Genomic DNA, 25,289 nt, shown 5'->3' with positions numbered 1-25,289 from the left:
GGTGTATGTGGATGGTACAGGTAGAATATGCACTCGATCCTTATATAACAATTGGAGTGCAGCAGACGGGAGTGCATGGAGTGGACTTGATGGCATGGAGCGAACCAGAGTGCATAGAATTGTGCTACTTACATGTGATATAGTGGGTTACATGCTCATCAGACATTCCATGCATTCCAAACCATTCCATCTCCATGCTTACTCTCCTCTTTACACCACCACTCAACTAGAACACAAAGATACTATGACACCATTCGGTATAACTGTTCTCATACCAGCATCTGCCGCATACTCCCCATCACTCTAACTAAACACTGCTGGTTACGCCCCCCCCCAGCCAGGCGTTCTCCTCAGGCCTAACACAGCCACAATCGGTCTGGATAAATCCTGCCAGAACGAGCACATACTCTTGACCTCTCAACCACCACACCTACCGCTTAGAAGCAGCTATTACACGAATACCGCACCAGCTGCACACATCTCCAGTGCTCACAAGCACCTTTGACTCTCTCTACTCTCTCCACTGACTTGAACTTCGGTTCCTAAGCGCGTTCAACCTACCAGCGACTTCAGAACATAGCAATGGTATATAAGGCGCTATGGAAATGCAAAGTAACATGTTACTTGTTATAACATATGCATACTAAAGGTACAGCCAATGAAGTTTCTATACGTGTGACTGTTTAAGGCGTTCCCACCGGATTCAAGAGGTGAGTTGATACATATTATTGTTGAAAAAATCAGTATTGACAACGGGTTGGTGTTTCCAACATTGTATAGCAGGTTGCTACATGACCCTCTGGGAAAGTGGGAAGTATGACAACCAATCAATTAGTCCATCGTTTCTCATTGGTCCAGCGCTAAGCCAAGGTTTCTCCTTTGTAGTTGAACTCCAAGTCTGTCCTGGGACATTATGCACCTACACTCCCTTCAATTATGTTTGTTTGGGCTCAATGAATAGCCCTTGTTTTTGACTCCTGAATCACGTCTAAGGACACCACAAATGTATCCATCTGAAGCTTCTATTTACTGCTATTTGTTTCAATTGAGCTGGGTGTCATTAAACTTCTCAGCCTGTGGAGACCTGCTCAGTCCACCTGGCATAGGTTTTCTGCATCTTTAACTGTCCAATACTTGGCTCTTGAAAATGTTTTCCTCTTGGCTTATTTCTCTTCCAAGGATATGTTTTACGTACGTTGCTTATTCTGACTCCCCTTGTGCCTTGCGATTATTCCTAATTAATTTGGAGGCAGATCCATGGTGCCTTCGATATTTTGTGTACTTCGGCTTGTGGCAGCAAATACTGTTGAGAGTGACAGGCTTGGTCACAGGACAGACAACAGGAAGACGGGGCTAACACATCTTTGATATGTAATGTATCAACTTGAAGCTACTTTCCACCCGCTGTATGTAGAACAATGAATAGTGTGTCTGAGTCCACTAGTAGCGTCGACAACCGCTGCAGAGCAGACCCCGTTCAGGAAGGGCGAAGTATGTGATTTAAGGGAGGCAGGAGTCTGCTCTTGTCACAAACTCTAAGGGAGACCTGCAATTTCATCAAGAGCCACAGGGGGCTCAGTTAAGTCCCACCCATCTTCATGTCTGTCATTGATGGAAGTGTCTCTCTGGTTAAGCAGTGACAGGAGTACATGTTATCTTTCCTGTTGCAAAGCACTCATGCATGAGGTCAGGACAAAACAGAAGATTGTGGGTGGGGACACTGGTTTGGTTCTTTGGTGTTGGCTAAGCCTACCTTAATCAGTGGGGCCCATTTGACTGAAAGTGAGGGGCACAGTACTCTTTTGAAAAGACATCGACTGATCTGCATCATTTGGACTGGGGCTGACGGTACACGCTACCTTAAGTCTTCCGCCAGTGAAGAAAGGCCAGGAATTCCACGAGGGAAGCAAAATCCCTCCCCTAAAATCTCGCAGAGAACAGAGGGAGATTGTGCTGGCTGGGTACCGGTTCGAGGGCTGCTGGATGGGTCCTCCAAGTGCACTGTGTGTCCTGCTAGATTCTGCCAGCAAGCTTCCTAGGTGGGAAGTGCCAGAGAGTCTCTGATTGCAGGCAATGGACTTGTCCTTTCTGCACTCTCCTGAGCTTTGGCCCATCCACCTTGAAAGGACACGAGTCCTACAAAGAAGCAGGAGGAGTGCCACACAATCATCATCCAGCATCCATCTTTTAAGGACATTTTCAAGGCAGGCGAGCCCTCAAACCATGACCAGCTGCACCACTGATTGCTGGACGGCTTGCGTGACTGCAGCGTAACAAGACGCCTCGACCAGCATTCCAGATCTGCCAACTAGCACAGAGACCACGATTATTGACCCAAAGCCACCGTGTAGGCCAGCCTGCAGCCGCCTGTCCAGCCACATTGCCAAACTGCCTGCCGCCTGATACCCGCAGCTGTCTCCTGTCTTGAACTCTGTTGCTGGAGCTGCAAAGTGTCCTGGAACCGACTGATCCTGTCCAGCATCCAGATCATCTCAAGCACCAGGGACATTGGAAAAGGACTAGGGAGACAGAACCACAAAGCCCACTAGTGGTATTGAGAACCCATTGCTGCCTTGGTGCTGAAACCAAATAACCTTGAAGAGTTTGGATACTGACAGGAGGGTAGTTGGTAAAGCAATCGATCCTGAGTGCATCCCTTTGCTTTGGGAAACTGTCTGCCCTCTGTGTCCCTTTACAGTGTGGGTCGTATTTTGTAGTGTGCTAGAACTGTCTATTTTTGTATACAACAAATTGGGTAATATTACCACAAGCTTGACAATGTTACCCAATGATAAAAGGGACTGTTCAATTTTCTCTGCTTTGCAACTAACCACCAATCCACGACCCTGCAGAGAAGCCTGCCATTCCGTCCACGTTACCAAAATTGGTCAAGAAAGTTTCTATTTTACTTTTGTTTCCAATCTGTTCGGATCCCTGCTGGTGCACTAGAGGTGTGGGCCTCATTGATGGTTTACAAAACGATATTCATTCCTGGACCACTGGTGCCCCGGAGGCTGAACCGTCACATAGCTAGCAGATGAGAGGTAAGAGGGGAACTTAAAGATGAAGCTTGCCTTGGCAAATACTTAGCAAGCGGAACTGCAAATGTTGCTCCAGAATGCCATTTATTTTACCTCTGCAAGTACGTTTAGGTGAAGTCAGGAATCCATTGAGGGTGGCAGGGTGTCTTTCCACTGGCGCGTATGCCCGTGCGCGCTCTCCTGCGCCAGCGCAAGTGCCTGCGGGGTGGGGAAAGTGCGCATCCCATGTGGTGAGCAGGGTAATAATCGGGCGCTGCTTTTCACTGGAGAACAGGCGCCGGTTTCGCTTCCATAAAAGGCTGAGCTCATATTTTCCGTCCTGGTTGAGGGGTGGGAGTGCGTTTCTAGGCGGCGCATCGTGCAAGCCCTTGGCCATGGTGCCCTGTAAGGCGCCCAGTCCCCGGGCGAGGTGGCACTCTGGCCGGTGCGTGCACTGTGGCGCCTGCCTGCCTGCATGCACGGGCGGCGGTGGTGGGCGGGGCTCGTGCACATGCTGCACCCCCACCGCCCCTGGAAGGCGGTGCTGCGGCGGTGGGTGGGTGGGTGGGGGGCGGGCGGTGTCTGTAACCCGAGACCCGGGCTCCGCTGTCAAGCCTCGGCCACTTTCCCTGCGCGCTCCCTGGCACTTGATACCGAACCCGGGAAGAGGGGGGCAGAGCTGCCGGCGCCCAAGGAACCCAGGAATAAAGGGGGTTCTAGGAGTTCCCGGCTGGACACAGAGGGGGGAGTTCATGGCCGTCCGCGGACCCGGGATTTAGGCGATGGGATTCTGGCTGATGTGACTTGGTACCGACTGGAGCCTCCGGGGGAATACTCGCTTCTGCCTAAATTGGGTAAGTGAGCTCTGGCTAAAGCTAAAGGTGGGGTTCGTTTAGACACCCCCGGTTCAAGTATTGGGGTGGGTTGGGGCGGGGTGGAGAGGCACCGACTTTGAGAGAGTAAAACGCGTGCCTGGTAACGTTAGGAGGGAGGGCACGCCGTGACCTGGCAGCAGGTGCCATGTCTGAGGCAGGGGCACCTGGGGGCAGCAGGGGACACTGCAAAGTGGGGGTGTGGCTCCGGTGCTACAGCCCCCCAAACAGTGTCTTCCACGTGGTGTGGCGGGAAGTCGTAGCATAGTTTCTGTGCTAGAGTTTATGCAGGAGCTGTCCCGCTTCTAACCGTTGTAAAGTGACCTCTTAAAATGACCCTAGTGGGATGTGGCCAAGCTAGTGCTTCCAGTTTCATACAGCACTCCTGGGGGCTTCTGGGGGCTGCCTCTAGTTTCATACAGCACTCCTGGGGTCTCTCCTAGTTTCATACAGCACTCCTGGGGGCTCTCCTAGTTTCATACAGCACTCCTGGGGGCTGCTTTTAGTTTCATACAGCACTCCTGGGGGCTGCTTCTAGTTTCATACAGCACCCCTGGGGGCTGCTCCTAGTTTCATACAGCACCCCTGGGGGCTGCTTCTAGTTTCATACAGCACTCCTGGGGGCTTCTGGGGGCTGCCTCTAGTTTCATACAGCACTCCTGGGGGCTCTCCTAGTTTCATACAGAACTCCTGGGGGCTGCTTCTAGTTTCATACAGCACCCCTGGGGGCTGCTTCTAGTTTCATACAGCACTCCTGGGGGCTGCTTCTAGTTTCATACAGCACTCCTGGGGGCTTCTGGGGGCTGCTCGCCTTGGGAATGTGAAAGGCATGTCTGCAAACTCTTGCGCTTTCTAGGGTGACTAAGTAGCCGATGAAACGGGTACAACAGAGTGGGGGCTCCAATCGGACACATGCATAATTCACAGACTAATGCCCCCCGGCTCGGGCTATAGATTCTTCTGAGCGCTGTGTTAGTCACGCAGCACTAGAATAAGGAAAAGGTTAAGAAGCAACGGGGTTATTGAATGTCTGGAAAAAGCACGCACTCGTATGATTATTTCACGAGTGTACACCCTGCGCATGGTGGCACGGGTGAAAGGCGCCCCCCTTCCCCGGGGGGGGCACCTGTGCCCCGCAGTTGCCAGTGCCGCGGCAATCTGTTGGCATCACATGTCGCCTCGCTCGGCCCATGTGTTGTCGCTGCAGAAAGCAATCTGTTCTCTGCGCGCCTCCACTTTCTGCTTCGGGAGCGGATTATGCGGGGTGGGGGGGGGGTTTAAGGGGGGCACCCCATGTGCTAGTAGCAGCAGCTTCCACCCTAAGTCTCGGATCTGCATAATCGGTGCCAGGGCTGGCCAAGAGTGCCAAGCGAAGCAGAGCGAGATGCCCCCCACCCCCCTCCCCAGACCCCAATATATGCATGCATGCTGCCCGCCCTTCCTTTCATCCAGTGATCCTGGCCGGGTACTCTGTGCTGCACACTGTCACGCGACATCGGGCCATCACGTTGTGGCATGTTGAAAGGCGGAGGCATGCATACCAAAACAGAACAGGTGCGCCGGTGGATCCCCCCCCCCTCCCTGCGCTGCCCCCGCTCATCTCTAAGCCATTGTCATGTCTGCAAACACAAGTCTACACCCAAGTGTGCTGTGCCGCACGCACCTCTCTCGTGCATCCAGCTGTGAGGAGTGTCACGCATCATGCGTGACCTTAGGAGTGAATTTAACCCCGGCTTTTTTAGCTTTCTTCTAGAGCACACAGGATACACCAAGTCCCGAGCTAAGGCACGTGTTAGCCCCCCCCCCCCCCCTGTATATGATTGATAGTCGTGTGGGGACCGCCTATCAGTGCAGTCAGTGGCTGGAGTTAACCCGAGTCCCCTTTCCTTCGTATTGTTTTAGGCCTGGCCTCTGGATCCCGAAGCGATGGCGGCTTCATGGATGCGCCCCCTGCTCTGGGCCCTCATGTGCACACCCTGTGTGCATGGAAGAACGCACTCGCAGCCACGGGTGTATCTGACGTTTGCGGGTAAGGACATGTTTCCTCCTTTCTACATGTTACATTCCAATGTTATCGGTGTGTTTGATGCGAACTCCACATGTTGCTATGATTTCAGCGCAACGTTTCCAGTGTGCACTGATCATGCGTAGCCTGGGGGGGGGGGGGGCTGGGGGGCCGTGTGTAGTGCTGAGGTGTGTCAGAGGGCGCTGGTTTCTAACGCAGGTTCAGATTGAAGGCAAAGGGCCCTGTTGGCAGCAGCTGACAAGGGGCACAAGGTGGGTGGGTCATGGAGGCGGAGTACATTGCGGTCATGAGTGCACAATGGCCAACTTTAGGGGCAAAAGCAATGGATGAAGTTGTCTTTACAGTTACTCACTCCCCTAGTCCCCTAGGCACAGGTAACTGGAATAAACAGCGGGGGTCCTCGCCATTGATAGCACAGCCTGCTGTGCTAATATTGCAGAATGAAGCTGGTAGGTATCAGTACTTTAGCAATATTGTCTGCTTCCCACAGGAGGGGGAGGGGGGTGCACTTTGCTAAAGAGCTGCCTTGCCAAGCACAACTCACAAAGAGGAGTTGATGTGCAGGACTTTGGTGGCGATTTTGACCCGTAATAATGTGATTCTAACAGGGAACCCACACATTAGATCCCCTTCGGGGATGGGGTGAATAGGCCCAAGGGAAGTCACCATTGCACTCCGAGGACCTAGGCTTACCCCCCACCCTCTTTGGCCTGTGATTCAGCAGCGGGCAGCAAGCGTGTCCACGTTAGCTCTGCTGGAATATAGACTTTACAGTGCGATTTAAGGATTACATTAATACATTGAATTCAGGAGCATCCAGGAGCGGGTTGAGTGCGGACATATGATGCAGTCCATACCATACACATATGTTTATGCTATGGATTGCAAGATCTTGCAATGCACATCATGTATCTTTTCTGACACACACCAATACCACTGAAAGAAGCAGAAGTATATTTTATGGAGACTGTGATGCATTTTTTTTTAAAGTGACTTATTTTCAGGTTATTTTGCCTGTTTTGCCATCACAAAATGCGTAGCAGTGTGCATTATTGACAGTGTTTAGAGTGCTCTGAGTCTTTTATCTGGCGCTGTGGTGTGTTAACTTAACACACCCGCATAGCAAATAGAAGCTGCAATGTCCATTGCAGCTCCTGACCTAGCAACGTCAAAGCCCCAGTCAGAATTTGTAGGGCGGTGGCGCGGCGCGTGCACAGATTTATCTGGAAATAAGAAGCAGTGTGAGCAAAGGTTTCTAAGATCAAAGGTTTTCCGTTCCACGTGCGCTGCCTCAGGTTTCCTGGTTATTAAACCCCAGGGGTAAACCTATTACCTACCTGCTGGAGTCATTCTAACGGGACTCATGTGTTGGCCCCTGAATGTTGGAAAACCGACGTTTACTAAAGAATCGTATGGGAAATGAAATACATACAACTCCGGCACCGTCTGTGGCACACACGTTGCTGCGCGAGTGCAGTGCCTCCGCCCACCGCTCCTGTCCTCCAGGCACTAAATGAAAGGCCAGTCACGCCACCATCTTCACACTACATACAGACAAGTGCTTCTTGGAGTGCAACTGTCTGGACTGGAAGGAACATTCTGGAAATGGCGCTGGGAGGCGTGCCGTGAAATAATATTTGCCTGTGCCACCTGCTGCTCTATCACCCATGGACCGCCAGCTGCCCCCCCTATCCATGCTGAGTAAAGTTTCAGCTTGCTAAATGTGACGTGCGTGCACCGGTGCAACTGCACAAAGTGTTGCTGCCTGCAGGCAGCCAGGTAAAATAGGCCTGAGGCCTGCCGTCGGCCACCAATTGAGCAACGGTTGCCATTCAGTATTTCTACTCCGGCCACATGCCACCTGAATCAGTGAGTACTCCTGCAGTGCAATGCCACCTGCACTGCCAGTGCCACTTTCGACTCGAAGTTGAACACTGGCATGGCCCATGCTGGGGCCCCTTGAGCACCGCAGTGGGGGCCGGGCTAAGACAGTGCAGTCACAGCACAGCACATGCTGGCTGCTGTGCACATCAAGTGACAGGAAGGGGGCGGGGCCAGGACCAGGCACATGGGGCCCACTCGCCATTTGTCTCACTGACGACCGTTAAATCCGCCCCTATTTCCAAGCACTATTGCAATGGCTGTGATTGTTTCCAAATGTAATGATATGGAATGCAGCGCTGAGACGCTCTGCCATTAGATGTATACTTGCAAACTAGCTGCATATCAGAGGTGAGCACTTCATACCCACGCTATCAAGATGAAGGCGAAAGTACCCCCCTACACCCCCCCGCCTTCCGCTCCCCCATTAGTTTGCTGCAACCATGTGCAACCCCGTTGGTTGTGCAGGGAAGCTGTCCTGGCTGGACCTTGAATGCAGTGTTACAGGGCTGCCTGTTGTCCGTGTTGCGTGATTACACGTGAGTGATCCGCATCAGATCACGGTTAATAGTGCAGGCGGCCGCACTTGGCTGCTGCTCCTCGGTGCCCAGGACTGTGCAGGCAGCCCGGGGTGCTTCCTGGCACAGTGGCAGCTATGCTGGGAAATTCAGACCTGCCGGCCACACTGGACTCACGCGATGCCATGTTCAGCAATTTAGCTACACGTGAATGTTTTTATTGCTGATCTAGGCATGTGTTCTTAAATAAGGACGGCACCATGTTCTGTGCAGGTGGATAACTGCAGGTGCTGCCGATGGGGTCTCCGGTCCTTGTGAACAGGCACGTGTGTGGTGTGGTGTGTGGGGGGGGGGGGTGTAAACACAGATGGAAAGGGTGAAGAAGGCCATACTGCTTTGGGGACCTGCTCCCTTCCTCAGTGCCACGCCGTGCTTTGAGACATCTGGCCGTGCAGGGGGGCCTACGCTGGGGCCGGGTGTTTGCAAGATGTGCACCGGCCAGCTACTGCACGCTGGCCGGTGCACATCTTGCAATCTCTCCCGCCCTAGCCTTGGCCATGCTGTGCCATGCGGTGGTGTGTGGTGTCACCGAGGCCCTGCAGGACTGATCCCCACTGGCTGCCCGCAAGAGTACGCGGAAAGGTCACCGGGCCATGCAGCTCAGTTGCTGATCCTCTGATCTTGGGCTTTCTGTGGCCCGCAGCTGGACTCCTCGGCACGTGTAAATTCTGCGGCCACGCAGGCCACGGATGCCCTGCCCGGATCCTGCACCACCCGCTTTGCACGCCAGAGAAAGGGTGTGAGGGGCTCCAGCAAACGGGGGCTCCTGGGAGTGCAGTGCTGCGGGGGTTCAAGGTGTGTGCAAGCATTTCAAGTCTCAAAGTCATGAAATCATGGCCGGCAATCTACGGGTCGCTTAATTGTTCCCAACGTGGTTCCCCACCAAAAGTCAACCTGTTCGGGTCCTTCTGGGATTATCTGTTCCTCAGACAGAAAGACCTCACGAGGGTCTCAAAGGAGGATACCCCTTCTTAGTAAATGAAGCTGTAATGTAGAGATGGGCGCTGGCACGTCCCGGCAGTAACTGGGACTAATACTGGAAGAGCGGTGTCCGGTCAAATGTTCGAATGCATTTGATCGAATGACAAAATGCTCGGGTCAATTTGACTGAAAACAAAAACATATAGTAGAGCAGAAAAAAATATATACTTTTAACACCCAAAATACCTTTTTGACATTTAAAAAAAAAAATTATAACAGGGTTTGGGCTCCCCCGCCCCAAAAAAAAATAAATGCGACCCTTTTTTTTGCTCAAATTGACTCGAGCATATTGTCATTTGATGAAATGCATTCTAGCATTTGCCCTATAACCATTCAGAACAGGGGCCAGACAGCGCGTTCACTTGTAGAATTCCATAATCCCACATGTAACAGTGTGAGAGCCCCCCCTCGAAGCAGACATTTTCTTCCCTGCCCAAGCGAAGAGTCCCACAAGAGTTCCTGGCTCTGCGGTTTCTCTGATTCGCAGCTATTGGCTCTGTTATAAGATGTCTTCCCCAGTAAATGTGCTGTAGGAAAAATGGTAACTAAATGTCGAGGCACTTCCAAAATTCTGACCTGGGAGCAACAAATACGATGGCGTAAGCGTATTGGAATTCCTATAGGAATTTCAGTATTGATGCTAATGTAGCTGCTTGTAGTGATCGTATGGGAAGTAAGTCTCCTGCTACACCAGCTGGGAATTCATTAAAATGGGCACTATCGAACAGCCAGTCATTGGTGTGGCACGCAGCTGAAATGGCAAACTTTGCCAAAACATCAAGATTGTACTCCAAGATGATTACCGAGACCTGGCTCCATGGAGCTGCTTCTCGTGCCGTGCAATTGGAGACTCCTGATGCATACTGGCTGCTTCACACGGACCGTGTAGGGATTAGACGGGGCGGCGGTGCGAGTAGCTGTGATTGAAGATCTTGCTTTTAAATTTCCCTAATCTTGATCAGTATTTATTAACATGAATTCTATATTTCAGCTTCAGCCTGAAGTTACTACAAAAGTAATACTTCCGTTTTAATAACACTATAGACTCCCTACAACAGCTCCACTGTTGCTGGATTTTGGATCCAAACATCAAAGGCCAATAATTGTTCTTCAATTGGCTCTTTTGGTGTTGGGTGACTACCCCGTGGCCTAATCATTTGGTGGGTTACAATGCTGATCAGACTGAAGGGTCTGCAATCGTGATGCTGCATGTCGAAGCCAACACACCTTTAATCCAGGGTCCTAGAACCCTTATGGATTGGAGTTTAATTAATCAAAGAATCAGAAGGTGTCTTTAAGTGGAGGATTGTATTTGGTCTGACCATGAGTCTCTTCTTTTTGAGGTACCTCTCCCTCCCTTTTCACATTGAAATGTTCACTTGGGTAAGCTAGCGGCTCCTACTAGGAACTAACCGTCAGGAGGTTACACATGACAATTTGTGATCGTTATTGCATTCCTTGGATGATGACTAAGGAGTCCAGTCCGCAAGAGGGATATCATTGCATCATTTTAGATCAGCAACTGATCAGACTGTTGACACACTTGTAGCTTTGCTTCTGGAGCACAGGTCTCAATCGCTTACATCGAATCATTGGTTCACTCCAGATGTCTTATGTGCTAGGGTAGTGAAAGGCGAGGCAGAGTGCAAGTGCTGAAAACACCAATACAATATTACTCTTGAAGCTGAAAAAGTCCAGGTACATGATTACTTAGCTTTGAATACTGCTAACTTCTGGCATAGAAATGTTTGCATAATAGTAATGACGAAATAAAGACCAAAAGAATTGCTTGCACTTGTAAAGGAGCTAAAGGGGACTGCGATAGAATCTTCCATTGGTATTATCAATCATTGCTACCAATGCATCCATAATGGTTTCATTCAGGAAACATCACAACGCTAGCAATGTATTTTAGATCAAATAAAGTCGGCTCAGAGTACAGATGAGATAGGATAAATTAAACCACTGGAGGGACCCCCTGTGTGCCCACTATTTGATTCTAAAGAGGCATCGGAAAGGGAAATCACAGATAGTGCCTGTCAGATGAAACCCACATCATATAAGGAGGACATTTTTCCCGCTTCTTTCTTTCACGATTTTCTCAGGATCCTCGTTCCATGGGTCACCAGATTTATTAACTGCTCCTTTCAGGAAGCTTTTGTCCCAGATAAGCTTCAAGGGAGGCGTGGTCCAAGCTTCTTTAGTGATGTGCCTGACATAACACAAATCAGCTGCATCACGTTTCTTCTTATTAATGTACCCTTTGTGCCTAAAAGAGCAAACATGTGTCCTGGATTTCTTATTGCTCTACAGTCTGGGTCATTGGAGTAAGGCCGTACTCCTGTATTTATAATCCAACAGTGCTGGAATAATGGATGGAGGTAGCATGAACTAATTCTGTGCCTGGTCCTTTCTGCTGCTTTTGATCTGGTTGATCACGCTGTCTTTGCAGACATGGCCACCTTGATCAGTCTGTGTGCTGCCAGTGCAGCTCATTGGTTCAAATCATTTCTTGGACCTCGAACTACAAAGGTGGTGAAAGGTAGGGCTCCCTCTGCAAGGACTTCATTACCTCTGGCGTCACGCAGGGCTTTCGTCTGTTGCTGGTTTTTCTCAATATGCACTCGAAGGCTTTGTGTGACCGTCTTGATGCTTTAGGGGGTACAGTTCACAAAAGATGCAGGTGATACCCAGATTGTGATCAAGCTGCCAGGGCTCCGTAATAATGAAGTTTAAGTCACTAACTCTTTCTTTCAAGCCATATAATGATGGATGGTTGCAAGTTCTCTGTCCCTGAACAACATCAAAACAGAGTTTCTCATTCTTGGTTGAGTTTTTGCTGCTGTGGTTGGGTGCCTACAGTACAACAGCTTCTTAATTGTTGGATGACATTACCAAGTTTCTCAATCTGTTAAAACATTTTGAGTTTTTTTTAATCCATATTTATCCGTCAGGAGGCATGTGCCTTACCTTAAGTGCTCCCACTCTTATTGCGTACACCTTCTATCATAGATCGGCCCATATTTCTCACAGCATTACTTGCCTCTACTTGCCGCAGGTATTGTTCACACAAAACTAGATTATTGTAATAGTAGGTACTTCTCAAACTAATGGGCTCATATAAGAAAATTGCAGCTGACACAAAATGGAGCAGTACAAGCTGTCTTTGGACTGGGCCACCAATCTCCTGTGTCTGAAGCACTCAGGAAATTGCATTGACTGCCGGTCAATCAGAAAATTCAGTTTAAGGACTCTTACACCATCACAAAGTGCCTCTTTGGTGAAGCACCGGTATATATTTTTCCAATAGTCAAGAACACTATGTTCGAATCACAGAGATTTTGCCTACACGATGTTAGACTTCTTCATCCTCAAGTCCTTCTGCGGGGATTAAAGCTTGTGGCACCAATTGTTTTGTCACCTGGTGCTTGGAATTGCCTTCCGTCGAGAAGTCAAGTACCCCCAACAAAGGTTCGGCCCCCATGTTGCATATATGTTGGGAACCGGAAATTGCGACACGTGCAGTACCAGTGAGGATGCCTGTAGTAACACAGAGAATCGTTCAAACAAGGTATCCACTGAGAAAACCCTATATACATTTACAAAGATATTACAGTACTTTCTCCATAAACCCATCATAAGTGTGAGAGTGAGTGAAAAAGAAGACTGGTGAGGCCTTGCGGAGTAAAACGGATGCTCCTCTTCGACGCCTCCTCTTCCAATGTTATAGAATCTTTATATTCTTCTGCCTCATGTGCCCGTCTGGGGGCAACATTTTGCCCTCGAGGTGAAGATGCTTATGTTACGGAAATGCTGAAGAAAATGCACTTTGTATAGAACCTAGATCAGTTTACGCTTGAATCTCTGTATCTGTACAAGTAGACAGTCTTATGTATTATACATTGCGGCTATGCACCAAACTATTCACTATGTAGCCGGCCTCAAGATCAAGATCTTCTACAGTGCCTTTGAAGCAAGGCTTGAAACCCTGTGGTTGGAAAGGGTTTTCAGTGTGGCGCAGTTGGAAAACAGCTAATGGCAAAGGAGAAATTCAAGAAAGGCTTAGCTGGCCCAGCACCAAGAATCGAGGCCACCGTGAGCCTGGTTGTCCATCCATTAGTTACATGAACGTGGGAAAGAAACAAAGTTTTGCTTGAGGTGGGATGGAAAAACATTGAAGGTGTCAAGGTCATCATTTCATACTATTAAATGCAGCAAAGAGCTGAAACACGGTCTCCCATCACATGGTCAGATCAAAATAGACATTGAGAATAAAACGGAGTATCTTCTTGATTTCGGTGTAGCTCGACCCAGACACAGAGAACTTCTGCAAGACCAATTTCAAAGCCTTACTTGACTGGCAGACTGCAAGAGTGATCATATATGTTGGGCTAATTGGGAGGCGAAGCATTGAATACGCCAACCCTCCCTGCACCTGGAGTGGTAGCCTTTATACTGCTAGGCTATGGAATATTCCAGAAGGGTACAAGGGTGCCAAACCAATTGTACAGGGCCACATATCAAAGAGCCCTATAGTTTGGGTAAACAGTGGATTGTGTTATATTTTGTGACGATGAAGTTGACTTGCACTGGAAGGGGTCTTATTTGTCCACCTGATGATGGAGACCCAATCACTTCCCCCATCAGTATGGAACATATACTTACATGTTCCCTTTACGCCTATCACATCCCCAAGTATGTTTTAGTAGTTTTTTCTTATGTGACATCACACTACATGCCAGTATTATGTCAACGCACTCTATAACCAACACAACTTTCATAGTCAAATCGAGCAAACATCTGTTGATGTCCGTTGTAACTCCCTGTTTTAGAGTACTGTTTTATTGACACTAATGTGTTATGCCAACTTCCTGAGTCAGTTTACATATTGATGATTGAGTAAATTCTGGATCGCCATCCATCTCTAAGTATTGCTACCTCATCTTAAAGGGCCCTAGGTCTGTGGGTTCACTTCCTCTGGATTCTCGAGGTGGAGTATCAACATGTTTATTAAGCAGGACATCCTTCTTTGGGTAACTCACTGCTGATTCCTTGTTACTTTCTTCAATTAAACAGTGAAGACTTTCCAAATTGTTCAGTTCAGGAGAAGCGTATCATCCTCTGGAAACTGAGTTTCTGTTGACAAACTATCTATGGTTTATTAGTTATTTGATAATGCGCTCCAAACCCTGGGGTAGCCGGGCGCAGCAGTAACAAGAATACTTAGGCTTGGTTACATACAGTAAATGCATACATGTTAGTCTAAGTTTCAGGAGAGTACAACAGCTTGTATATTTGCACTGTAAATACTGTAATATCTCTTTCCCCCCATGTGATGTGATGTTCCATGTTACAAGTTTCAGGGTATTTACAAGCATAGATCCAGGGTCTAGAGCCGGGGACCAATTTAGTGGGTGTCATTGGTCCAAAGTCAACTTTTCACTTTAGGGCTGATCATCTCTTAGTACACTCTAAATTCAGATGTAGATGGAAGTGCATTCCAGGCATGGGCAGCTCTAACAGGGAAGCTCGCACCGCCCGATTTCGTAAGTCTAAATCTAGGTGTTTCAAGTAGAAGATGGTTGGAAGCTCTGGTGTGGTGTCCGGGGGTTTTTCTGGTCAGTCTAGCCGAGATATATAGTGGCGCGGTTTTGTTGAGACCTTTGTAGGTGATGGATAGCGTCTTGAGGAGAATTCTGTCGCTAATTTTTAACCACTGGTGGTCTTTCCTAATATTGGAAATATGCTCTCTGCGGGGTATGTCCAAGGCTGCTCTGTTAGCGTTGTTCTGCAGTATTTGCATTTTATTTGATAGTTTTATTGGCACCTGTATATAGGGTGCTGCAGTAGTCTAGTTTGGACATTATTAAGGCATTGCCTAGTGTGATGCAGTTGGTTTTGGGGAGGTAGGGTCTGCAGGCCTTGATTAATTTGCAGGTGTAGGCTGTAGATGAGGCCAGGGAGTTCACTTGTTTCTTGAGAGATAATGTGGAATCGAGGTAGAAACCTAGTGTTTTTACCTCTGTTGCCACTTTGATTCTATTGCCCTCTATATTGAAGGCACTGTAGTTAGGGCTGAATTTTTTGAGGTTAGAGTCGGAACCCAGGATCAGTATCTCTGTTTTGTTGTCATTCAGGCAGAGGCCGATTTGCAAATGTGTACATTTGCTGGATTTACATATTTGTCTGCTTAGTAGAATGTTTCTGGTTTAGTTGTGGTGTTCATCTTTAGTGGCGGGTCAGATACCTAGTTTTGATTTCAGAGTTGGATGACAAGACACTGTATCTAAAAGGTATGAGTTTGCTTGAGACACTTTCATTAGAACAGGTACAGGAAGGGCTTTGCATTAAAGTTTTAATAAAAAGGCATTTGGATAATGTTGAAGTGTACCTCATTTCAGACTCCTCACACAATGTATGAAAAGACACAAACGGGAGGGATCTTGCTTTGCGCTTTGGATATTGCGGCCCTTTCTTCAATGGTGGAAGCTGTAAGGGAGACTGTACCTTCAACTAGGTTACAAGGATGAGTTCTTCTTCTTCCTACTCCTTGCACAGTCTTCAGATTATCTGCCAAAAGTGGGGCTCAACCCTCTTTTGAAGCCAAATGGAACCCATTTATTGTTGGTGAGGCCCCACGATTGATTAATTAAGGTAAGGTAGGCTTAGGCCACACCAAGCCCCTGTATGCTTGGTGTGGCCTAAGCCTACCTTACCTTAAGTCACACTACCAGCTGCACCTCCTCAGAGGTATTCTTCCCTTTCTCTCCTTCCCCCAGAAGCTCACTGTCTCCCGAGCCCTGGTTCTCTCAAGGCTGGACTACTGTAACAGCCTCTATCTTAATCTGCCTGCCTCCACTCTCCGCCCTCTGCAACTTATCCAGAACAGAACTGCGAGACTTGTCCTTGGCCTCAAGCCCAGGGACCGTATCTCTCCAGGACTGAAATCCCTTCACTGGCTCCCAGTGGCTGCGAGGATTAAGTTCAAAACCCTCTGCATTGTCCACAAGGCCTTCTGGGGCCAGGGACCTAAATACCTTCAACTCTCTCTTCCTAAATATCTTCCTTCACGAGCCCTTCGCTCATCCGTCTCCAACTCCCTCATGGTCAGCCGCTTCTCGAAGCAACGAGCTGGGGGTAGATCTCTCTCCGCAGCAGGGGCCTCCCTCTGGAACAGCCTTCCTGCCTCCCTGAAACTTGAGGAGAACCATCTCCGGTTCCGGAAGCACCTCAAAACCTTCCTCTTCGCTTCTGCCTTCTCTCTCCCTCTCCCCTGCTAAACCTGCTTAACCCCCCACTGAATTCAGCACTAAACCTGCATCTGGGCCACTCTCAGCAACCTCGGTCCAGGGCCCAGCCACTCTCCACTTGCACTGCCTCCCTGGCTCCCCGTGCACTGTGGGACTGTCACTGTACCCTACAGCCCCCTTCCCAGCACTTGCTCTGCACTTACCTCGCACTTGCCACCAGCTGGCCCTTTTTATTTATTATTTATTAATTATTATTTCTTACGCTACTTACCTTGTACTGCACTTTCCCCCCCACCTCCTCCCCCTGCACTTCCTCCTTTTCCCCTTACCTCTGCACTTGCGCGATCTGAATGACACCTGGCCTAGTAGGATCGTTTGTCTGTCTTCCCCTTGTTTCCCTCCCTCCCTGTCTCGTCGCGCCTTGAAACACTTGTGTATAGGTGCGTTACAAATACCATATCATATCATATCATATGCGTGAGGTCATAACTAGAGGGCTTTACATTTCCTGTTGCAATGGGGGTGAATACATGTGATAATAAGTCCCACTCGTCTTCCTGTTTGTTGTGGATCAAACGGTCTCTCTGGTCAATGGAGCTCTCTGTGGTTCCTGATTAAAGGGGCAGGTCTCCCTTGAAGCTGCAGCGAGACCAGACTTTTGGTTGCTGCAAAACCATATACTCTTACATTCTGAATGAAGTCCCCCTGTGGGGTTGACCACTCTAGACGGGTGTCCCAGACATGACATTTTACTGCCTTTGATAGGAAGAGGTGGGAACTGGCTTCAGGTTGACACAGATGAATGTGAAAGGTGCTGTGGTCTTCAGTCTTTTGTTAGCCTTGCTACCAGGCCTCTTGTGGGGCTGCTTGAATGAACTGTCATCAGTATGCATAGCTCCCACCATCCGGGTCAATGAACGACAAGGCGGATACATGGCGCCTTTGTCATTTAATAAGACTGGCCATGGTGTGAGGAAGGTTTTGCCCTCCTCCTTTTGAGATGCCTTGATGTACTCCTAGCTGTCACATTCCAACTGAATGGGACTGGGTGGACACAGCCTACAGGTATCACCTTCCCACTCTTGAGTGCACAGGTCTATGTGTTTGGGGCTAATCCGTTCACATTTTTATATGCCAAATGCACAACAAACATTTTCTGAGTTTGAGTTATCATCATTCAATTTCAAAATGTACCCTCATTTCCTTTATATTATATTTGGAGATTGGCAGAGGGTGCGTCTTTAAGATCGTGCCCAGCCTCTGCTGGAGAGACTGGGGGCTAGCAGCACCTCCCAGTGGGCAATGTTTCAGGGTGTGCTCTAAGAAGGTGCCTCGGCATCAGTGAGGAGCCGTAGGGAAAGAGGCCAGGTGTGAAGGTGTGCAGGTGTGCCTCGCAAGCCGGCATATTACCTGGAGCTGTGCATGGTATAGGTTGCTTTCGGGCACCAGTACCCTGAGATGGCAGCCGGTGACAATCTTTGAAGTTTGCTCTAGTGCAATAAACCTTCTGCTTGCCCTGTAAGGATACAGTGTAACCCCTTATGCTAATGTCGACCACCTCGTGTCAAGTTTTGTAATGCCACCTTTACAGTGTTGTGTCTTGTGCTGGCAAAGAAGCAAGAAAGAGGCCGAAGTCTCCCTCCTTGGCAGGGCTATAGTGTGTGCCAGACAGGGAGGGATGTGTCCCTCACCCCTAAACAGCTTGTATGAGAGCATCGCACAGACTCTTCTGCTGCAGCAAAGCCCACCGCCGGCATCGCATACATCGCTGGCAGCCCTGGCGCGCGCAGCTTTGGATTTGGGTTGGGTGATGGGCAGTATTACAAATGAGTAGAGGGAGCTGAGCCCCTGTTCTTCTTATTCCATCTGATGCGCCACCAGGGGAGCGCCGAACCGCAGAACTCCTGCTCACACCTCCAGAAGGAGAGAAGGGCAAGCGCCTGAAGGTCGGGTCCTCACGGCAGATCTGAGGGAGAGGGTTCCCGGGGAGTGCAGCTGTGTGCGCGCCGCTGCTCGGCTCTGCTGGGCCTGGACTTTGCATCACAGAGGGATTAGAGCCGGTGTTTGGTCCACGGGCTTCAGAAGGGCCACTCATGAATAAATGCATGGACTCAGGGCGTGTGAGGAATACTCAAGGAGGCCGGCGAGTGTGTGTGTGTGCGCATGGGGAGGAGGCCGGCCAACCCTAGCACTCATGCACAGCGGTCAACGTGCACGAAACGTGCATGGCATTCCGGATGAGGCCTGAATAGGCAGCTGCGAGACGTGCAAACGGTCGCAAACTTTCATCGTCTTCAGCCCCCACCACGTGATAGGTAAATCATCTGTTATAACTTTACACATGTATATAAGCTAAATGAATTGACACCATGTGATGTCTCTAACTTGCTCTCGCACAGTAGGTACAAGTGTGTGCGCGGTGAGCCATGGCTCGGACTGACAGTCAGGGAAGGACTTAGGATCGTGCAGTGATTTTGGGGAGCTGGGTGAAGCCAGGTGAAGGGCCTGGACTGCACCTGGGAACGTTGTAAGGCCATGGCCCTCCCTCTCTGTGATGGAAAAGATGATTCCTGTCCCATTTACCGACTGAAACCAAAGGGACCCAAGGACTTCCCAGTTTGCATGGAAGGGGCTACGTTGGGGGAAAGGCTCCCTGAGAGGTGGACAGGGTGAGTCCTCCGCTGGCCGTCTAGAATGTAGTCCATGCACAACATGGGGGTGAGCAATCTCTGGATCGCCAGCTGTCTTGCACTAAAATCCCCAAGCTTGCAGAGTAGACCACTGTGAGTTGTGTAAAGAACAGTTCTGAATCCAAGCTATTGTTGAAAATATTTTGTCAGGATTTTGATAGACCAAGAAGAAAAAGCATTGATCTGAATTGGTGCGTTCCATCATAGAAATGTTGGGTTATCCAGCCAGGTGAGTGGCCTTCATAGCACAGCTCCCTGCCCAGGTGAGTGGCGACAGCAGGTGCAGTGCAATGCCCTACAAAGACTATCTGAGCGGAAGCCGAGGCTTCCTTTGAGCTGTGGACGCCTCGGCCAGCTGCGCCTGTTTGAACCACCAAGTGCAGCCTGGACAGGCTCCCCCCCTGGAAGACCCCCTACCTCAGGAACAGGTCTAGGCACGCAGTGGGAGCTGCTTGCTCGCCACGCCGCATGAGCATGTGGTCCGCGCTATCCCAAAATGGGAAGGGGGCAACTCTAGCAAGGGGATGGTGCTTGCACCAAAGCCTGGCCGGCCACAGCATGGACAGTCAGAGACCACAAGGCCAAGCCCTGACATTCTGGAACGTTCATCAGGTTGCTGCAATCCAGCTCTTTAGTAGGCCCCTCTCGTCAAATGATGCTGGAGGAATAAAGCTACTTTTACACCCGACATTCTGAATGCACGCAGCTGGATTCATTAGGGCGTCCACATTCCAGCGCCGCTCCATGAGATTAAATGCCTTTTTATAGTTTGTTGCTTGGCCTATAGCGGTGGAACACATAAATCAAGCCACAATATGTTCAGTTAAATGGAGTACTAATGATGTGCCTTAGCAGACATGATGGGCGGTGAAGTATGTCGTTTTAGAGCCTATGAATGTCATATAAGGCGCACTATTGCCATGTACCCAATCTCATACCAAGGTAATGTATACAGGCAGAAGGTTCCAGAACATCTACTCAAAATCCCCAACAAAACTACACATTCAAAATATGAACTCTGTGGGCCCGATTCTAGAAATTATTTGCGTGAAAAGTTGGGGACTTACACCTGCATTCGACAATTCAGGGAACCGACTGTGCGGCACTTTCTTGGGACTTGTGTGGAGTTCGTGCAGGCCTGGAATGTCTGGGCAAGCCGACAAGCGCCTTTCACGAGATACCACAGTGGGCGTGGCTTGCGTAGAGGGCTGGCAAAGGGGCAGGATTCATGTTCTTCAACATTTTATGTCAAAAAGTAGCCATTTTGAGGGACGGCCCACATTTTCACCAAACACGTATTAACGGAATCATCCGTGCAGCCTCTCGGCATCGGAATGGTCATGCAAACACCTCGATCACTAAGCCACCTGAAGGCAGGCGTAAGTACACTTGCGCATAGTATTCGCAGCACACAGGTGAGTTTGCATGTTGGATTTAGGGGTGCATGTACAGAACCAGGTTTAGATCTAAGTTAAGGTTGCATCTAAGCAGTATATAAGGGTGCAGGCACTGTTTACAGGGGTTCGCATGCAGGTTTTCTGAATTAAGACTGACTTACGATTTTTGATAGGCATGTTGTACAGATGCAGGCATGTAAGAGGATTCAATTCAACACTACAGCTAAGTCAATGCCTAGTCTGGGATACTGAATGGAAACCCTTATTGATATATCTTTACGTCCAGTTCATGCGTTCTGGATGACTACCCCTATATAACACCCCTCTCTTGGAATCCCCCTGACCCCACTGAGCCACGAAGTAGTTCTGTTTTGCAAGTTTAAACGGTTTATTTGATAATTTAAACAATATGTATATATATCACACTTTATAATAAATTAATAATTGAATATCACACTTAATCTGAGCAGTAATCAATAAAGGATAGTCCGGCACTAGCACACTTCTTTATAATCAATGATGAGTGGTTATAGGATGGATAAGATAGCAACAATACTTTTATGGTTTCAATGGATGCAATGTGGAATGAAATGCAGTACAGAAAATAACTTGATAGGATTTCAGCAAAAGACAATGTAATCACTTTCTTGGACAATTCACCCCCCCTCTTATGCACTGTAAGGAGATGAAGATAACACAGTTCTTAGGAATGCAATCAAATAGAATTCAGTTCAATTCCCCCCCAGCAGCTTATACAACAGATAGGAGTTTTGAAACACAGGCAAAATGCTGACAATGCAGTGAGAAATATGCTGAAAATGGTTTTAATTCCCTTTAGGAGGTTCAGGGTGAGTGAAATATACTTGGGATGAGTTCAGGCTCACTTTAGCAAGGATCTAGGAGTAACTAGCAGGTTAAACAAATTTTTGGCAAAGGAAAGCAATGAAGCTGCTGTTTTCACACGTGGCTGGATTTTTAACCAAATTGCAAATTGCGGTAAAATTCGCGAGTGCGAGAATCGTGATTACGGCAAAAGTATGAGGAGTAGGAAGTTGGTTCTAGGCTTACTGAAAAGCTGAGATTCTAAGCTTTCAGAGGAAAGTTAAACCAAGTTCCTAGCCCAAACGTTTCCAGAGATACGGACGATTAAATAAAGGTAGTTTTTCGGATTTGAAATTTTAAAAGTTCAAAGTGACAGGTTACAGCTTGCAGCTAGAAAATGACAAGTGACAGCTTTGCAAATGACAGGTGACAGTTAGGAGGCAGTTCTGGTTAGATTAAAATAGATTGAATTATATTATTTTAACTAAGAGATTGGTTCTGCACAGTTCTGCTAGGTACTCACAATATATTTTTAAAAGGAATGGGCCTCGCCACGGATCTGGTCAACAGGTTTTCTTCACTCGCCACGGACGGTTTCTGCGCACAGCGTCTGGGTCAGCTCTACTCTGCTGGTCTGGTCTGGGTCTCTGGTTCTGATCAGGTCTGTGGGTCCGGATACAGCGGTCTCCGGTTCAGCTGGTCTCTCTCTGGATACAACACTGCTCTCTGGCAAATGGCAAGAGTTCTTGCAAAGAATTCAAACAGCTCGCCTGGCTGTGAATAGTGGCAATGATTTGAGGCCTGCTAAAGAGGGATTTAGCTTGTAGTTGACCTCTCTGCTACAAATTCTGAAGTAAAGTCTTGGTCTCTGAAGGTGGATAGATTGAAGTCTCTATGTTGGCTCTCTGGAGGTGGATGGAGGTAAAGTATGGATTTCCCGGCAGAGCGTCCCGCAGCAGGTGGAATAGAATCCCCTCTCTAGCTTCCAGTGGCTCTTTTTATGTCTTTTGAAAGTGGGTGTGTGTGCAGCATCACTAGCCAGCCCCTCTCTCAACTGCCCATTGGTCAAGCTTTCCTTTCTCTCTTGATTGGGGAAAAGAAGTGGAGTGTCAGAGCGATGTCATTTAATGGCTTGCAGAAAGGACACTCCCCTGTCAAATTACACACAATCTATATTTGACCTAAAGACATATTTCATAGATACAGTGGTTTGAAATTACATGCACCCATCACATATCACATGAGGTATACCCTGTTCAAACTCTGCTCTTCCTGGGGGCTTGGGTTAAAAAATGGCAACATATTTCACTTTTTGGTCGGGTTACCAATATTGGATTTGTCCCCGCATTTACACAAATGTTCGCAAAGCATGTGGGCATTAGGTGGTAGAGTGTCAGATTTTAACATACATACATTTAGAGTAATATTCTCTTTTCCGCTAAAAACCCCCCTGAACATACCACCGGGTCCTAACACGTCTTCAAATGTGCACAGAAAAATCACCAGAATAATGATATCACTTATAAAATTTTCACAAGTCCGCTCTATGAATGATCCATCTTTTTAGATTTATGTTCTGGCCCCAAAGGGGTGTGGTTTCCCATGTCACATGGTGTAGAAACCAGTTTATCCAGTTTCTGCCAAGCTCAGAGACCCTGCCCCTCCCAGCTTCTGCCCAGAGGAAGCTATTTTACGGTCCCCCTAATAAACCATCTGCCTGGGCCCAGGACAGGCCTTTGTTCAACTCCCTTTAGCTGCTCCACCCCTAATCTAATCAGAGAGGTGACAACTCCTTTTGGCAAGGGGAAGAGTGGCTGAGCAGGTTTTAACTCCTGTGGGGGTAGATGTCAGGCAGAATTCAGTTCCTTAAGCCAGGCCCCAGCTAATGTCACTTCTAGTTACCCAGTTTTCTGCATTCAAATAAACTAACAATTTTTACACATGCAGCTAGAATGCTGATTCTAAGTTTAAAACTATGACATTTAAACAATTGAAACCTATGTGACACTCAAAAGTAGGTCACTCATTTCTTTTAAACATTTAGATTTTTAGTGTCTTTCAGTCCAAATTTACTTAAACTGCTGAAATCCACAGCTCAGCCAGTTTTGCTATGAACATTATTTTAGGCTCATCCTCTTTCCAGATTTTGTATGCCCACAAGACTTTATTCTGTCAAATGTCTGCTGGTGTTCAGTGATTGTTGGATATTCTGCAATGTATGAAATGGGCATTCTGAGCTTGCCTTCAGAGAAACAAAGGGTGATTTTTAAAGTGCTTTCTAGCGAACAGGCACTGCTGTTTTTCTCTTTGGCACCCCATTTCACTCATGGCTCTTCTGACCCAGCACACCCGCACCGGGGGGTGGCAAGTCAGGGGACCATTTTGGTGTGCGCACAAACTGCGCGGTTTTCATAGATTCTGGCGCACATGTGGGCTTTTTCGGCCATCTTGGATTTCCTAAGCCCACAGCACCAAATGTTGTAGCATAATAGTCCAAACGTGGGTCAGAACACCCAACAGGCATGTGTTGGCATGTTGGGGCATTCCAGGCGTGACTTGGGAGGGTTAAACTCTCCTCCTCCCACTTTGGCATAGCAACCATCACTCTGTTTTCTCACCTCGGAGAGCAGTATATTAAAAGTACTCAGCTTACTCACTGAAGTGAGTAGAGGCAGAGGACAAAAGCCTGCCCTGGGCATATTAGTGTACCCCCACCCCTTTTGCAGCTAAAGGCTTAACTGCTTCTTCGATGTTACATGGATCATGCTCTAGAAAATGATTACACTTATTTTTAGGCCGTCTTTGTGTGTATGCAGGGATTGTATGCATGCATGAATGCATGCAGTGTGTATGGTGTACATGGGAGGGACTGCGTGTGTTAATGAGAGTGCCGTGTAAGTGTTGTGGGGGCTCGTCTGAATGACAAAGCAGCTGTGTGGGTGCGTAACTGGTGGGTGAATGTGTCTATGTGTGTGTGTGTGTGTGCAAGCAAGCAAGCTGGGCCCAGGAAGGGGCATTGGAGCATGGCATGTTTTTCTGCCGTTTTGTGGGCAAAGGAAAGCCAACTTCAGCGTGTTTATGTGATGGTGGGGTTGCAGTGGGGGATGGGTGTAATATAGTGGGGCTGGCCCTTCTGGGTCTTGCTTTGCCCTTCACAAGAGTACAACATTCCATGCCACAGTAATATGCCAAGAGTTCTTATCTTGTAACTGGCTTCACAAATCTCCCACTGCCCAGATGTTTTCTTACTGTGGCATTGCTTTTCTTGACGTTGCCTATGCATGGCAGTACCCTCATGTGATAACATACTCCTGTTGGCTGGCATTAAGGCAGAGCCACATGATTTGATATATATGCCAGTATTCCCACATTGCCCAAATCAAACATAGGTGCACCAGAATGGATATGGCAAGTGTAAAAAAGCATGTTGATATCGAATGCAGAGTAATGGCATATAGTGCCCAAAGGCATCATGAAAGTGCATTTTTAAATGCAGCTGTGCATTGTTGGTCGCTTGGAGGCTAATGGGCTTTTAATGTCTTACCCTACAAAACCGATTGTAAACCGTGTACTTTTTAACCTAATTTATCACAGAATGTGTACTGTAAAATGCACCATTTTAACCAATTATTTAAAACCTTTTCTCGAGGGGACAACCCCCCCTTGATTGGTTCACCCTCCCTCACTACTCCCTGTCGCTCCTGTGCATTCGGCTGGGGGGCAGAAGCAGTGCCCTTCCTTCTGCGGGCTCTGCTTGGTCTGGGCTCTGCTG

At 48.4% G+C, this 25,289-nt stretch overlaps 1 protein-coding gene across 2 annotated transcripts in view; it reads left to right on the top strand.

Annotated features, from left to right (window-relative positions):
• The first annotated feature begins 3,605 nt into the window (after positions 1 to 3,605).
• Positions 3,606 to 25,289, top strand: part of SEMA3C (semaphorin 3C) — a 275,215-nt gene continuing 253,531 nt past the window's right edge. The window contains exons 1-2 of one of the 2 annotated variants that reach the window (XM_069627800.1): positions 3,606 to 3,874; positions 5,795 to 5,921. In XM_069627800.1, coding sequence (XP_069483901.1) covers positions 5,819 to 5,921 — 103 coding nt within the window. In that variant the 5' untranslated portion in view covers positions 3,606 to 3,874; positions 5,795 to 5,818. Of the gene's footprint in view, positions 3,875 to 5,334; positions 5,447 to 5,794; positions 5,922 to 25,289 lie in introns of those variants that run through there. The other variant, XM_069627799.1, reaches the window with a different exon arrangement.

Source organism: Ambystoma mexicanum, chromosome 12 (genome assembly GCF_040938575.1).
Source record: "Ambystoma mexicanum isolate Mex_15411 chromosome 12, UKY_AmexF1_1, whole genome shotgun sequence".
In the NCBI taxonomy this organism is placed as follows: domain Eukaryota; kingdom Metazoa; phylum Chordata; class Amphibia; order Caudata; family Ambystomatidae; genus Ambystoma; species Ambystoma mexicanum.
Note: the sequence above shows the minus strand (reverse complement) of the source record. Positions and strands in the feature narration are given on the sequence as shown.